The sequence below is a fragment of the Pleuronectes platessa genome, chromosome 8, assembly GCF_947347685.1.
Source record: "Pleuronectes platessa chromosome 8, fPlePla1.1, whole genome shotgun sequence".
NCBI lineage: Eukaryota > Metazoa > Chordata > Actinopteri > Pleuronectiformes > Pleuronectidae > Pleuronectes > Pleuronectes platessa.
Window position 1 is genome coordinate 17,798,106 of NC_070633.1, and position 13,880 is coordinate 17,811,985.

Consider the following 13,880-nt stretch of genomic DNA (forward strand, 5'->3'; position numbering starts at 1 on the left):
TATCTAATAATAAGAAGTGCCAAATGAAATTAGGATTATGTTATAATATATAACTAAAACTAAAAAGTCACTATCTTACTAAAGTTATAGGCATTTTGAATATATGTTAAGAATATTGTGACATTTCATTCAGGCCCGAAACAAATGGTCTGTCATGCAATAAGAGCTACAACATTAGTGTTGAAACCTTCACCCTAAAAAAGTTGTGCCATCTGGTCTTCGTTGTTTAGAAGCACCACACAAAACATAATTAGTAAACTTCTGTCGATCAAACCTTTACAAACACAATTTTACAAATGGCCTTTTCGTTTTCTGCTCACCTGCTGGCTCTCAAAGGTCCAGGTGCTGTCCGGTAAAGACGCATCCAGGACACTGATCACCTCATTAAAGTCAGTGGTGCTGCTGGGCTTAATCAAAGTGAAGTCACTGTACTCGGACATTGGAGACATTGGAGACATACAGGACCTGAAGGATTGACTCTGAGACATCATGTCTCCTCCCATGACCTCCACGTACTTTATGGGTCCATCAGTGTTCAGCTGAATCTGCAGGTTTCTGTTGGGGTTCTTGTAACCATCATAGTCCCCCTGTCTCATGCAGCAACTACCGCTGCTTCTGCTGCTCCTGATGCATTTAACCGCTAAGATGAGAAAAGTCACCACAGACAGCACGGACACCGAGGCCAGAGAGAGAATCAAATATAAGGTGATTCTCCCAGTTTTCTTGCTGGGCTCGGTCACTTTCTGTCGGAGGTCTAAGATGGGCTCATGGAGACCGTCCTCCAGCTGGATGGACACCGTGACGGTGGAGGACTGGACCGGGTCCCCGTCGTCCTTGATCTCTATAAGCAGCCTCTGAGAGGAGTCGTCCTGCTCGGACACAGCGCGTTTAGTCCTCACCTCCCCTGTGTACAGATTGACAGTGAACAGAGAGGCGTCTGTGGCCTCCGCCACTTTGTAGGAGATCCAGGCGTTATGGCCCGAGTCCGCGTCCACGGCCGTCACCTTAGTGACCAGGTGACCCGCTTTAGCGGAGCGGGGCATCCTCTGGTGAGAGAGGGAGCCCAGGACAGCGGAAGAGGGGTAAATAACAGAGGGGGCGTTGTCGTTCTGGTCGAGGATAAAAACATGGACGGTGGTGTTGCTGCTGAGAGACGGAGAGCCCTGATCCTTAGCCTGAACCTGAATCTGAAACACCTTCAGTTTCTCATAGTCAAACGAGTGCATGCTGTAGATGCTGCCGTTATCTGAGTTAATGTAAACATACGAGGAGACAGAAACGTCCTGCACTTTAGAGTCCAGTATAGAGTAAGAGATTTTAGCGTTTTCCCCAAAATCCAGGTCAGAGGCTGATACTGAGTACAGTACAGATCCTGGTACCCCATTCTCTTTTAAATACACATTATAGGAGGGCTGAGAGAATACAGGAGGGTTGTCATTCACATCAGTGATGCTGACTGGTATGATTTTCTTACTGGACAGAGGAGGCGAGCCTGAGTCAGTGGCTGTTATTTCAATATCATAGTGTGAGCAGCTCTCCCTGTCTAAAGTACCACTGGTAACCAGTGCGTAATTATTAGAAAAAGAAGGTTTCAGAGCGAAGGGGAAGCCCTTGGTGAGTTGCAACGTTACTTTGCCATTATCAACAGAATCAAGATCACGCGCACTGATCAAGGCAACTACTGTGCCACTTGGTGCGTCTTCGCGCACTGGCTTTGGCTGAGACGTGAGGACTATTTCAGGAGCGTTGTCATTGAAATCAGTAATATCAACCTGCACGCGGCAGTGTCCCTCCATTTCAGGGCTGCCTTTGTCTTTTGCAGTGACATCGATGTCAAATGACTTTACAGTTTCATAGTCTAACTCCCCTTTCAGACTGATTTCCCCCGTTATAGAGTTAATATCAAAAATTGACGAATCAAAATCTGGAGTCCGGGAGCCAAATGAGAATTCGATTTGACCATTCAAACCTTCATCTGCATCTGTTGCTTTGGGTTTTATCACAACAGCCCCCTTTATACTTTTTTCACCGAGTGTTACTTTATAAACGTTCTTTTCAAAAACTGGAAAATTATCATTTATATCAAGGACGGTTATGGTTATTTGTGACGTTCCTGATCGAACTGGATTCCCTCCGTCTAATGCTGTTAGTAGGATTTTGTGAACAGCTCTCTTTTCTCTATCTAGTAGTTTATCTAAGACAAGTTCCGGAACGGTCTTACCACCCTCTATCTCTTTGATTCTGAGGGAGCAACACTCATTTTTACTAAGCGTATACGATTTAAGTGAATTGCTGCCAACGTCTGGGTCCGTTGCGCGCTCCAAGTGAAAGCTGGTGCCAACTGCTGCTGATTCTGCTATTTTTAAAGATAATTCGTTTGAAATGAAACCTGGTGAATTGTCATTAATATCTCGTATTTCCACCTCAATGCGATGCAACTGTAGCGGGTCCTCAATGACGACTTGCAGAGGTAGAACACAGCTGGCGCTTTGTCCACATAGAGCCTCTCTGTCTATTCTGTCATTCACCACGAGCTCGCCCTTCCCCGCATCCACAGTGAAATACTGCTTACCAGCCTCCGAGGCGACTCGCAGCTTACGGTCAAAAATCTCAGACAGTCCTAAACCAAGATCTTTGGCTAGATTTCCTACCACAGAGCCCTGTTTTAGTTCCTCCGGGATGCTGTACCGAGTCTGTGCGTCTATTATACTCCACAAGAGAAAGAAGTGATACCACCAAAGCGCCTGCCATCTCCATTCTCGGTATCCCATTGTCTTTGTCATCCGTGATTCAGTAAAATGCATCATTTCCAATCCACAGGAACAAAGAACATGAAGTCAAAATCCACATCCCAAGAGCGTGACATATTCCGTTAAAAAGATGCCCGATTATGGCCAAAAAAATGAATGAAGAATTGACATGATTCCCTCGATTATATTTAACATTTACCTACACTCTCTCTCCCCCATTCTGAGCAATGTGGTTTTGGTGCTGAAGCTGCATGGGGGAGGGAGTAGATCTCTTTGTACAGTTCGGAATGTTATTGGTGCATCGCATCCACCTCTCACATCCAATGAGAGCAGCACTAAGCAGCGCCGTTAAAGACACACTCACCATTTGCACTGTCATGAATGAGCGAGTGAAGAGTCAGAGGGAGATGTATTTAATATATCAACGCATCAAATAAATGAAAAATGTATAAATGTATTAAGTCGATGCCTACATTACATTGAATGTACGTTTAAAATTAAATTGCATTGACACAATATGTGTTTCCATGTATTTGATGCCTACATACCATCAGCCCCATTTACGTTAATTAGTATAAAAAAAATAAACAAACAGCTCAGTCATGAAATAAAAGAAAATAGTTGAGTGAATTAGTTTTATGTTCATGGATTTTGAGTGTTACACCCTGCGTCAATGCCTCAAACAACAATTTATTCGCTCTCCGTCCACAAGTCTCATGGGTCAGAGTCGCTGTCCATCCCTTTGGTGCTGAAAGTCTAAGATCGAGAAGCTCTGCAGTTTCTTACACACTCATATTTTGTATGTAAATTATATATTTAAATATTTCGATTTTACATTTTCATTTTCATTTGATACATATTTTATTTATTTAATTAATAAAACCACATAAAAATGCAATAGTATGTTTAGTTGCTGAAAACGCTCCGATTTCCCACAAACATAATTACAATAAAAGTATCTGTTTGCCACGTCTGTATTACACCATGCTCACCTGCTGGCTCTCAAAGGTCCAGGTGCTGTCCGGTAAAGACGCATCCAGGACACTGATCACCTCCTTAAAGTCAGTGGTGCTGCTGGGCTTAATCATGGTGAAGTCACTGTACTCGGACATTGGAGACATACAGGACCTGAATGACTGACTCTGAGACAACATGTCTCCTCCCAGTACCTCCACGTACTTTATGGGTCCATCAGTGTTGAGCTGAATCTGCAGGTTTCTGTTGGGGTTCTTGTAACCATCATAGTCCCCCTGTCTCATGCAGCAACTACCGCTGCTTCTGCTGCTCCTGATGCATTTAACCGCTAAGATGAGAAAAGTCACCACAGACAGCACGGACACCGAGGCCAGAGAGAGAATCAAATACAGGGTGATTCTCCCAGTTTTCTTACTGGGCTCGGTCACTTTCTGTCGGAGGTCTAAGATGGGCTCATGGAGACCGTCCTCCAGCTGGATGGACACCGTGACGCTGGAGGACTGGACCGGGTCCCCGTCGTCCTTGATCTCTATAAGCAGCCTCTGAGAGGAGTCGTCCTGCTCGGATACAGCGCGTTTAGTCCTCACCTCCCCTGTGTACAGATTGACAGTGAACAGGGAGGCGTCTGTGGCCTCCGCCACTTTGTAGGAGATCCAGGCGTTATGGCCCGAGTCAGCGTCCACGGCCGTCACCTTAGTGACCAGGTGACCCGCTTTAGCGGAGCGGGGCATCCTCTGGTGAGAGAGGGAGCCCAGGACAGCGGAGGAGGGGTAAATAACAGAGGGGGCGTTGTCGTTCTGGTCGAGGATAAAAACATGGACGGTGGTGTTGCTGCTGAGAGACGGAGAGCCCTGATCCTTTGCCTGAACCTGAATCTGAAACACCTTCAGTTTCTCATAGTCAAACGAGTGCATGCTGTAGATGCTGCCGTTATCTGAGTTAATGTAAACATACGACGAGACGGAAACGTCCTGCACTTTAGAGTCCAGTATAGAGTAAGAGATTTTAGCGTTTTCACCAAAATCCAGGTCAGAGGCTGATACTGAGTACAGTATAGATCCTGGTACCCCATTCTCTTTTAAATACACATTATAGGAGCGCTGAGCGAATACAGGAGGGTTGTCATTCACATCAGTGATGCTGACTGGTATAATTTTCTTACTTGAGAGAGGGGGAGAGCCTGAGTCAGTGGCTGTTATTTCAATGTTATATTCTGAGAAAGTCTCTCTATCTAGACTACGCCTTGTCACTAGCGCATAATTATTAGAAAATGAAGGCTTCAAAGCTAGAGGAGAATCTTTTGGAAGTTTCAATGTCACTTTTCCATTATCACCGGAGTCAAAGTCCCGCGCAGTGAGCAGAGCAACTACAGTGCCACTCGGTGCGTCCTCGGGCACTTTGCTCGGTTTTGAAGTAAGAACAATTTCTGGAGCATTATCATTCATGTCGACCACCTCAACTTGAACACGACAATGACCCTCCATTTCAGGAATGCCTTTATCTTTTGCGTTAATGTCAATCTCGTGTATTGCAACGTTTTCATAATCCAACTGTCCAATAAGCATTATTTCTCCTGTTTCCGGGTTTATCTGAAAAATAGACAACATCGTCTCTGGTGTATGGTCAGCAAATGAATATTCAATCTCTCCATTAATACCCTCATCTGCGTCTGTTGCTTCCACCTTTAAAATCATTAAGCCACTTTGACTATTTTCAGGAAGACTTATTTTATACAAAGCCTTTTTGAAAACCGGGACATTGTCGTTGTTGTCTAATACGGTCACTATAATCTTCGATGTTCCAGTTTTGACAGGACTTCCCCCATCTAACGCTGTCAGCAGTAAATTATGGATGTTTTGTTTTTCTCTATCTAACGGTTTTTCCAACACAAGCTCTGGCACTTTTCGTCCATTAGCCAAGTCTTTAATTTTCAAACTAAAACATTCATCTTTGCTGAGGCTGTACGATTTTAGTGAATTACTACCCACGTCGAGGTCTTGTGCGGTCTCCAAAGGGTAGCGCGCACCCACCGCTGTCAGCTCCGCTATTTTCAAATTCTTTTCTTTGCTGAGAAAATTCGGTGAATTGTCGTTGACATCTCTTATTTCTACCTCTATTCGATAAAGATGTAACGGGTTCTCTATTACAACTTGCAGAGGTACAACACAGCTGGCGCTTTGTCCACATAAAGCCTCTCTGTCTATTCTTTCGTTCACCACAAGCTCGCCCTTCCCCGCATCCACAGTGAAATACTGCTTACCAGCCTCAGAGGCGACTCGCAGTTTACGATCAAAAATGTCTGATAATCCCAAACCAAGATCTTTGGCTAGATTTCCTACCACAGAGCCCTGTTTTAGTTCCTCCGGGATGCTGTAACGAGTCTGTGCGTCTGTTATACTCCACAAGAGAAAGAAGTGATGCCACCAAAGCGCCTGCCATCTCCAGTCTCGGTATCCTATTGTCTTTGTCATCCTTGGTCCATTAGAATATGTTATTTCCCATCGAGGTGTGGTTCACGCAAGCAGATCAACATAAATTCCACAGGCAGAATGGACATTTCATCATAATTAACTCCAAGATAGGTTATAATAAAGACCTAAATGCCAGACGCCATCGAATACGCACATCTCTCCTCCGGCTCTGACACTGTGTTTGTTACCGTGGTGAAGCAGAAAGGGGGATGGAGTAGATCTCTTTGTACAGTGCTCCATGCTATTGGATCAGCAGGCATCTTTGCTGTCCAATCACAGAGAGCCAAGTCTGCCCCCCCCCCCCCCTCCACGTCACAGACAGCAGTGAGGGGAGGGGAGAGAGATTTATGTGATAATTTTACTTGAAATATCACACAAAAAATTTTACAAAAAGAAAGATAAACGCCACATAAAACGTTTCTTTATATTTAATAATTGAGAAACAAATTTAAATATAAGTTTCAGTGATTGCTGCTGCCATTTTTTCTTTTGCATGAAATCAATCAATAATAAATCAATCAAAAAAACTGTTCCCATTTCATTTTATGTATTACCAATATTCCATTCGATAAAAAATACTATATTGGTTGCTATACACCCATGATCAACTTGATTTGCTGATTATAGTGAGACAACAGCAGTGTGTCAATGCTGCTGTTGAAAGTTTGCATTGCAAGTTTAAACTCGGGATATTGAAGGTTATATAAGATAATGAAAGATGCATGGATGGAAACAAATGTTGAATAACACACTTCAAATGTTGTTTGAGCGAATATCAAATCATACGTTTGAAGCAGCAAATAGAACAACACTGAAAAATAACCAAGTCAAAACGCTTTACCGCCATAATTCTCTCATAGATATAAACTGACCCTGAGTGTTAAAAATAAACTTATTGGCCAAAAATAACTGGAAATGTGTGACGTCCATTGTTTTCTGCTCACCTGCTGGCTCTCAAAGGTCCAGGTGCTGTCGGGTAAAGACGCATCCAGGACACTGATCACCTCCTTAAAGTCAGTGGTGCTGCTGGGCTTAATCAAAGTGAAATCACTGTACTCGGACATTGGAGACATTGGAGACATACAGGACCTGAAGGACTGACTCTGAGACAACATGTCTCCTCCCAGGACCTCCACGTACTTTATGGGTCCATCAGTGTTCAGCTGAATCTGCAGGTTTCTGTTGGGGTTCTTGTAACCATCATAGTCCCCCTGTCTCATGCAGCAACTACCGTTGCTTCTGCTGCTCCTGATGCATTTAACCGCTAAGATGAGAAAAGTCACCACAGACAGCACGGACACCGAGGCCAGAGAGAGAATCAAATACAGGGTGATTCTCCCCGTTTTCCTGCTGGGCTCGGTCACTTTCTGTCGGAGGTCTAAGATGGGCTCATGGAGACCGTCCTCCAGCTGGATGGACACCGTGACGGTGGAGGACTGGACCGGGTCCCCGTCGTCCTTGATCTCTATAAGCAGCCTCTGAGAGGAGTCGTCCTGCTCGGACACAGCGCGTTTAGTCCTCACCTCCCCTGTGTACAGATTGACAGTGAACAGAGAGGCGTCTGTGGCCTCCGCCACTTTGTAGGAGATCCAGGCGTTATGGCCCGAGTCCGCGTCCACGGCCGTCACCTTAGTGACCAGGTGACCCGCTTTAGCGGAGCGGGGCATCCTCTGATGAGAGAGCGAGCCCAGGACAGCGGAGGAGGGGTAAATAACAGAGGGGGCGTTGTCGTTCTGGTCGAGGATAAAAACATGGACGGTGGTGTTGCTGCTGAGAGACGGAGAGCCCTGATCCTTTGCCTGAACCTGAATCTGAAACACCTTCAGTTTCTCATAGTCAAACGAGTGCATGCTGTAGATGCTGCCGTTATCTGAGTTAATGTAAACATACGAGGAGACAGAAACGTCCTGCACTTTAGAGTCCAGTATAGAGTAAGAGATTTTAGCATTTTCACCAAAATCCAGGTCAGAGGCTGATACTGAGTACAGTATAGATCCTGGTACCCCATTCTCTTTTAAATACACATTGTAGGAGGGCTGAGAGAATACAGGAGGGTTGTCATTCACATCTGTAATAGTGACATTTACAGTTTTCTTACTGGACAGAGGAGGAGAGCCTAAATCGGTGGCAATAATGTCGATCTTATACTCTGAGAAACTCTCTCGGTCTAAAGCTGCACCAGTGACCAGTGCGTAATTGTCTGAAAAAGAGGGTTTCAGATTGAAAGGGGAATTCTTCGGGAGCTGTAAAGACACTTTACCGTTGTCACCTGAATCAAGGTCTCGGGCACTAATTAACGCTACAACAGTTCCACTCGGTGCGTCTTCAGGCACAGAGTTTGGTTGGGATGTCAGGAATATATTCGGAGCATTATCGTTAACATCAACCACCTCGATGTGCACAGTACAGCGACCCTCCATTCTTGGAGCTCCTTTGTCTTTTGCACAAATGTCAATTTCGAAATTTTCGTTTGTTTCGAAATCTAATTGCCCTGCGAGTCGTATTTCTCCAGTTAACGAATCAAGATTAAACATAGACAGGACAGTATCTGGTGTGTGGGTTCCAAAGGAATACTCTACTTCTCCATTAGGGCCTTCATCGATATCTTTCGCTATTAGTTTTATGATAGATGCACCTTCTACACTATTTTCGCTTATGGAAACTTTATAAATATTTTTTTCAAATACAGGAATATTATCATTATTATCAAGCACATTAATGGTTATAACACAGGTCCCAGATTTCACTGGGTTTCCTCCGTCTACGGCTGTTAATTGAAGCTGGTGTGTCGCCTTTTTCTCCCTGTCGAGAGATTTAGACAAGACGAGCTCTGGAACTTTCCTCCCACCGGATACGTCTTTTATCTTTAAACTAAAATAATCATCTTTACTTATGGTATAGGACCTCACTGAATTCACTCCGAGATCAAGATCTTTAGCGGTCTCCACTGGAAAACGTGCACCTGCTGCTGTCGACTCTGCTATTTCTAATATAATATCTTGCGACGGAAATTTGGGAGAATTATCATTAATATCCTGTATTTCCACCTCGACTCGGTACAACTGCAAAGGTTGATCAATAACAACTTGCAGAGTCAACACACAGCTGGCGCTTTGTCCACATAACGCCTCTCTGTCTATTCTGTCATTCACCACCAGCTCGCCCTTTCCCGCATCCACAGTGAAATACTGCTTACCAGCCTCGGAAGCGACTCGCAGCTTACGGTCAAAAATCTCAGACAGTCCCAAACCAAGATCTTTGGCTAGATTTCCTACCACAGAGCCCTGTTTTAATTCCTCCGGGATGCTGTAACGAGTCTGTCCGTGTACTATACTCCACAAGAGAAAGAAGTGATGCCACCAAAGCGCCTGCCATCTCCAGTCTCGGTATCCTATTGTCTTTGTCATCCCCGGTCCGTTCGAATTATTTCCCAGTGAGGTAATCGAAAAGAAAATTGTTACCAGCCATTTCCACGAGGCATTAATCTCAAAGAAATTTTCCGAAATCGCCTCATAACAAAAAGTAAAATGAATATTATTCCTTCTAGTTCCGAAAAGAGCATCACTCCCTCTCATTCAGCTCATTGCACTGTAAGTGTTGATGGTGCTGAGGCTGCATGGGGGAGGGAGTAGATCTCTTTGTATAGCTCTATGTTTTTTACTGGTGGACAATATTCCCCTCTACCATCCAATAGGAAGGGAGGTGAGCAGTGCTTTTAAAGACACAGTCGCCATTCAAAGAATCGCCTCAATGCATTTTGACTGTGTAGAGAAATGCCAGCTGCTTCACGTGGCCAATAATGTTACTGCACCTAAAATAATATTCTGTGTGCAACAACACTGATCTGGTTGTTGGAACCTTTGATTAAAAAAAACTACTGTTGTGATTTGAACAAGAAAAAAGAACAGAGAAAGCCGTTTACGTCAGGTATATGAAAACCTATTTAAGCTGTCGCTGTTCATGTGTCTGGTGCTGAAACAAACTGCACCAGACAAAAAAAACAAGAGCACTGCATAACGTAAACAGAATACACATTTTTTATTTAAACTATATGAGTTTGTGTATTTTTTTCATTTTGTGGATACAATAATAGTGGGAGTTAAAAGCAACATCCACTTTTGCAAACAGAAAATGTCCATGAGTAACAAATGCACCGCAAAAGGGCCAGGATTTGTTATTGAAGATGACTGGGTTGAAATGAGGAGTGATTATCATGTTAGTTTTTCGTTTCTATTTTATCTGACATCAACAATTTAAAGAAATTATGAAATAACATGGAGGTACTGTATGTGATAACACACATTTAACTCTCACCAGAACTCCAGTGAAGGTAACTAGAAATACCCAAAACAAAGTGAAAACTGATGTGTGACCTGTGGTCAATATTAAAAGCAATTAAAACACCATGTAACCATAAGGAAGTTGCATACCTGAATGACAGAAATATTGAATGAAACGACACAAGATTACATAGTGGCTCTCCTATTGTTTTCTGCTCACCTGCTGGCTCTCAAAGGTCCAGGTGCTGTCCGGTAAAGACGCATCCAGGACACTGATCACCTCCTTAAAGTCAGTGGTGCTGCTGGGCTTAATCATAGTGAAGTCACTGTACTCGGAAATTGGAGACATACAGGACCTGAAGGACTGACTCTGAGACAACATGTCTCCTCCCAGTACCTCCACGTACTTTATTGGTCCATCAGTGTTCAGCTGAATCTGCAGGTTTCTGTTGGGGTTCTTGTAACCATCATAGTCCCCCTGTCTCATGCAGCAACTACCGCTGCTTCTGCTGCTCCTGATGCATTTAACCGCTAAGATGAGAAAAGTCACCACAGACAGCACGGACACAGAGGCCAGAGAGAGAATCAAATACAGGGTGATTCTCCCAGTTTTCTTGCTGGGCTCGGTCACTTTCTGTCGGAGGTCTAAGATGGGCTCTTGGAGACCGTCCTCCAGCTGGATGGACACCGTGACGGTGGAGGACTGGACCGGGTCCCCGTCGTCCTTGATCTCTATAAGCAGCCTCTGAGAGGAGTCGTCCTGCTCTGACACAGCGCGTTTAGTCCTCACCTCCCCTGTGTACAGATTGACAGTGAACAGGGAGGCGTCTGTGGCCTCCGCCACTTTGTAGGAGATCCAGGCGTTATGGCCCGAGTCAGCGTCCACGGCCGTCACCTTAGTGACCAGGTGACCAGCTTTAGCGGAGCGGGGCATCCTCTGGTGAGAGAGGGAGCCCAGGACAGCGGAGGAGGGGTAAATAACAGAGGGGGCGTTGTCGTTCTGGTCGAGGATAAAAACATGGACGGTGGTGTTGCTGCCGAGAGACGGAGAGCCCTGATCCTTTGCCTGAACCTGAATCTGAAACACCTTCAGTTTCTCATAGTCAAACGAGTGCATGCTGTAGATGCTGCCGTTATCTGAGTTAATGTAAACATACGACGAGACAGAAACGTCCTGCACTTTAGAGTCCAGTATAGAGTAAGAGATTTTAGCATTTTCACCAAAATCCAGGTCAGAGGCTGACACTGAGTACAGTATCGATCCTGGTACCCCATTCTCTTTTAAATACACATTATAGGAGGGCTGAGAGAATACAGGGGGGTTGTCATTCACATCAGTGACGCTGACTGGTATTTTTTTCTTACTGGACAGAGGAGGCGAGCCTGAGTCAGTGGCTGTTATTTCAATATCATATTCTGAGAAACTCTCCCTGTCTAAAGCACCACTGGTAACCAGTGCGTAATTATTTGAAAATGATGGTTTAAGAGAGAAGGGAGAACCTTTGGGTAAACGCAATGTCACTTTAGCGTTATTGCCAGAGTCAGCATCACGCGCTTTCAACAAAGCCACCACTGTGCCACTTGGTGCGTCTTCGCGCACCGGCTGCGGTTCAGAGGTGAGAACAATTTCTGGAGTGTTATCGTTCACATCTAAAACATCTATTTGGAGACGACTTTGACTTTCCATTTCGGGAACTCCCTTGTCTTTCGCCTTTATTTCAATTTTGTAAGAGGCTGTTCTTTCATAATCTAAATCTCCTTTCAACTTTATTTCCCCTGTTAATGAATTTATTTCAAATACTGATAAAACGGAATCAGGTGTCCGCGAGCTAAAAGAGAATTCAACTTCACCGTTTGGTCCCTCGTCAATATCCGTTGCTGTCATTTTCACAACAAAAGTATCCTTTACAGTGTTCTCCTGCAACGACACTTTGTATATATTTTTATCAAAAACCGGAAAGTTATCATTTACATCAAGCACTGTGACGGTGATCTGCGAGGTGCCAGACATGACTGGGTTCCCTCCGTCTAATGCAGTAAGTAGTAGCTGATGAGCGGCTTTCTTCTCTCGATCAAGAAGCTTCTCTAACACTAACTCAGGGACAGTTTTTCCATCTTCAACCTCCTTCATTTTCAACGTAAAGCATTCGTTTTTAGTCAACGTGTAGGATTTCACTGAATTACTTCCAACGTCTGAATCCTCTGCACCCTCTAAAAGAAAACGAGATCCCACTACTGCAGTTTCAGCGATTTTCAAAGACATTTCTTTAGTGTGAAATCTGGGTGAATTATCATTTATATCCTTTATTTCTACCTCAATGCGATGTAAACTCAGAGGGTTTTCAAGAACGATCTGCAGAGGTAGAACACAGCTGGCGCTTTGTCCACATAAAGCCTCTCTGTCTATTCTGTCATTCACCACCAGCTCGCCCTTCCCCGCATCCACACTGAAATACTGCTCATCCGCCTCCGAGGCGACTCGCAGCTTACGATCAAAAATCTCAGACAGTCCCAAACCAAGATCTTTGGCTAGATTTCCTACCACAGAGCCCTGTTTTAGTTCCTCCGGGATGCTGTAACGAGTCTGTGCGTCTGTTATACTCCACAAGAGAAAGAAGTGATGCCACCAAAGCGCCTGCCATCTCCAGTCCCGGTATCCCATTGTCTTTGTCATCCCCGGTCCGCTAGAATATGTTATTTCCCATCGAAAAAATCGAAGATAATATCCAATTCCACAGGAGCATTATTTAGCCCCTTAAAAATATAAAACGCATTTTTGTTCATCTCTGACGCTTAAATTGGAAAACCTCCTCTTGATCTCCGAGATGCATCACCCACCGTCCTCCAGCCCTTTGCATTGTTGACGCGTATGGTGCCGAGGCAGCAAAGGGGAGAGGATAGATCTCTTTGTACAGTTCTGAATGGGATTGGTGCACAGCATCTCTCACTAGCATCCAATAGGAAGACGACTGAGCAGTGCATTAAGACACAGAGCTGCGCCCACGAGAGGAGGCACAGACGCATTACAGTGTGTGATAGAGTCCTGAGGATTTAAACTTGTGTTTCTAGTGCATTAGGAAATACTATCATATACAACTGTGTATTCAGTATACGCCACTTTAGCAGATCGAAATGCACACCTATACCCCCTTTACTAAGGTTAAAGACCTTCTTGAAGAAAAATAAACCACTAGTTTTTCTTAACTTAAAAAAGAAAAGGAAAAAATTCTACAACTACAATAGCAAAACACAGGCTCTTATTATTTTGTATTTTTTTTGACAATTTTTTTTTTTGCAACTGCGAGTTACTGGAGAATTGGATTTGGGCAGGTTAAGGTGGCAGTGTATGGCTGAATCAAATATAATGACTGGAGACTTAATTGCATTGTTATGTAAGTACTTCC

General features: G+C 44.2%; 4 protein-coding genes across 10 annotated transcripts in view; all 4 read right to left on the minus strand.

Moving 5' to 3' along the window:
• LOC128445521 (protocadherin gamma-A4) overlaps positions 1–13,880 on the minus strand; it is a 248,766-nt gene that overhangs the window by 15,561 nt on the left and 219,325 nt on the right. The window lies entirely within an intron of this gene.
• LOC128446312 (protocadherin gamma-C5-like) lies at positions 291–2,804 on the minus strand. Its single transcript, XM_053429331.1, has one exon. The coding sequence runs from the start codon at positions 2,802–2,804 to the stop codon at positions 291–293; it is 2,514 nt and encodes an 837-aa protein (XP_053285306.1).
• LOC128446313 (uncharacterized) lies at positions 3,728–9,603 on the minus strand. The gene is made up of 2 exons (XM_053429332.1): positions 7,121–9,603; positions 3,728–6,215 (listed from the first exon to the last, which is right to left on the minus strand). Exons 1-2 carry the CDS (start codon positions 9,601–9,603, stop codon positions 3,728–3,730), a joined length of 4,971 nt encoding a protein of 1,656 aa, XP_053285307.1.
• On the minus strand, positions 10,679–13,168 carry LOC128445550 (protocadherin gamma-C5-like). Its single transcript, XM_053428304.1, has one exon. It carries the CDS (start codon positions 13,148–13,150, stop codon positions 10,679–10,681), a length of 2,472 nt encoding a protein of 823 aa, XP_053284279.1. The 5' UTR covers positions 13,151–13,168.

Coding starts and splice junctions, on each gene's coding strand:
- LOC128446312 (XM_053429331.1), bottom strand. CDS start 2,804: ATGCATTTTACTGAATCACGGATGACAAAGACAATGGGATACCGAGAA.
- LOC128446313 (XM_053429332.1), bottom strand. CDS start 9,603: ATGACAAAGACAATAGGATACCGAGACTGGAGATGGCAGGCGCTTTGG. Junction 6,216..7,120: donor GTGAGCAGAAAACAATGGAC/GTCACACATTTC, acceptor ATGGGAAATAAC/ATATTCTAATGGACCAAGGA.
- LOC128445550 (XM_053428304.1), bottom strand. CDS start 13,150: ATGACAAAGACAATGGGATACCGGGACTGGAGATGGCAGGCGCTTTGG.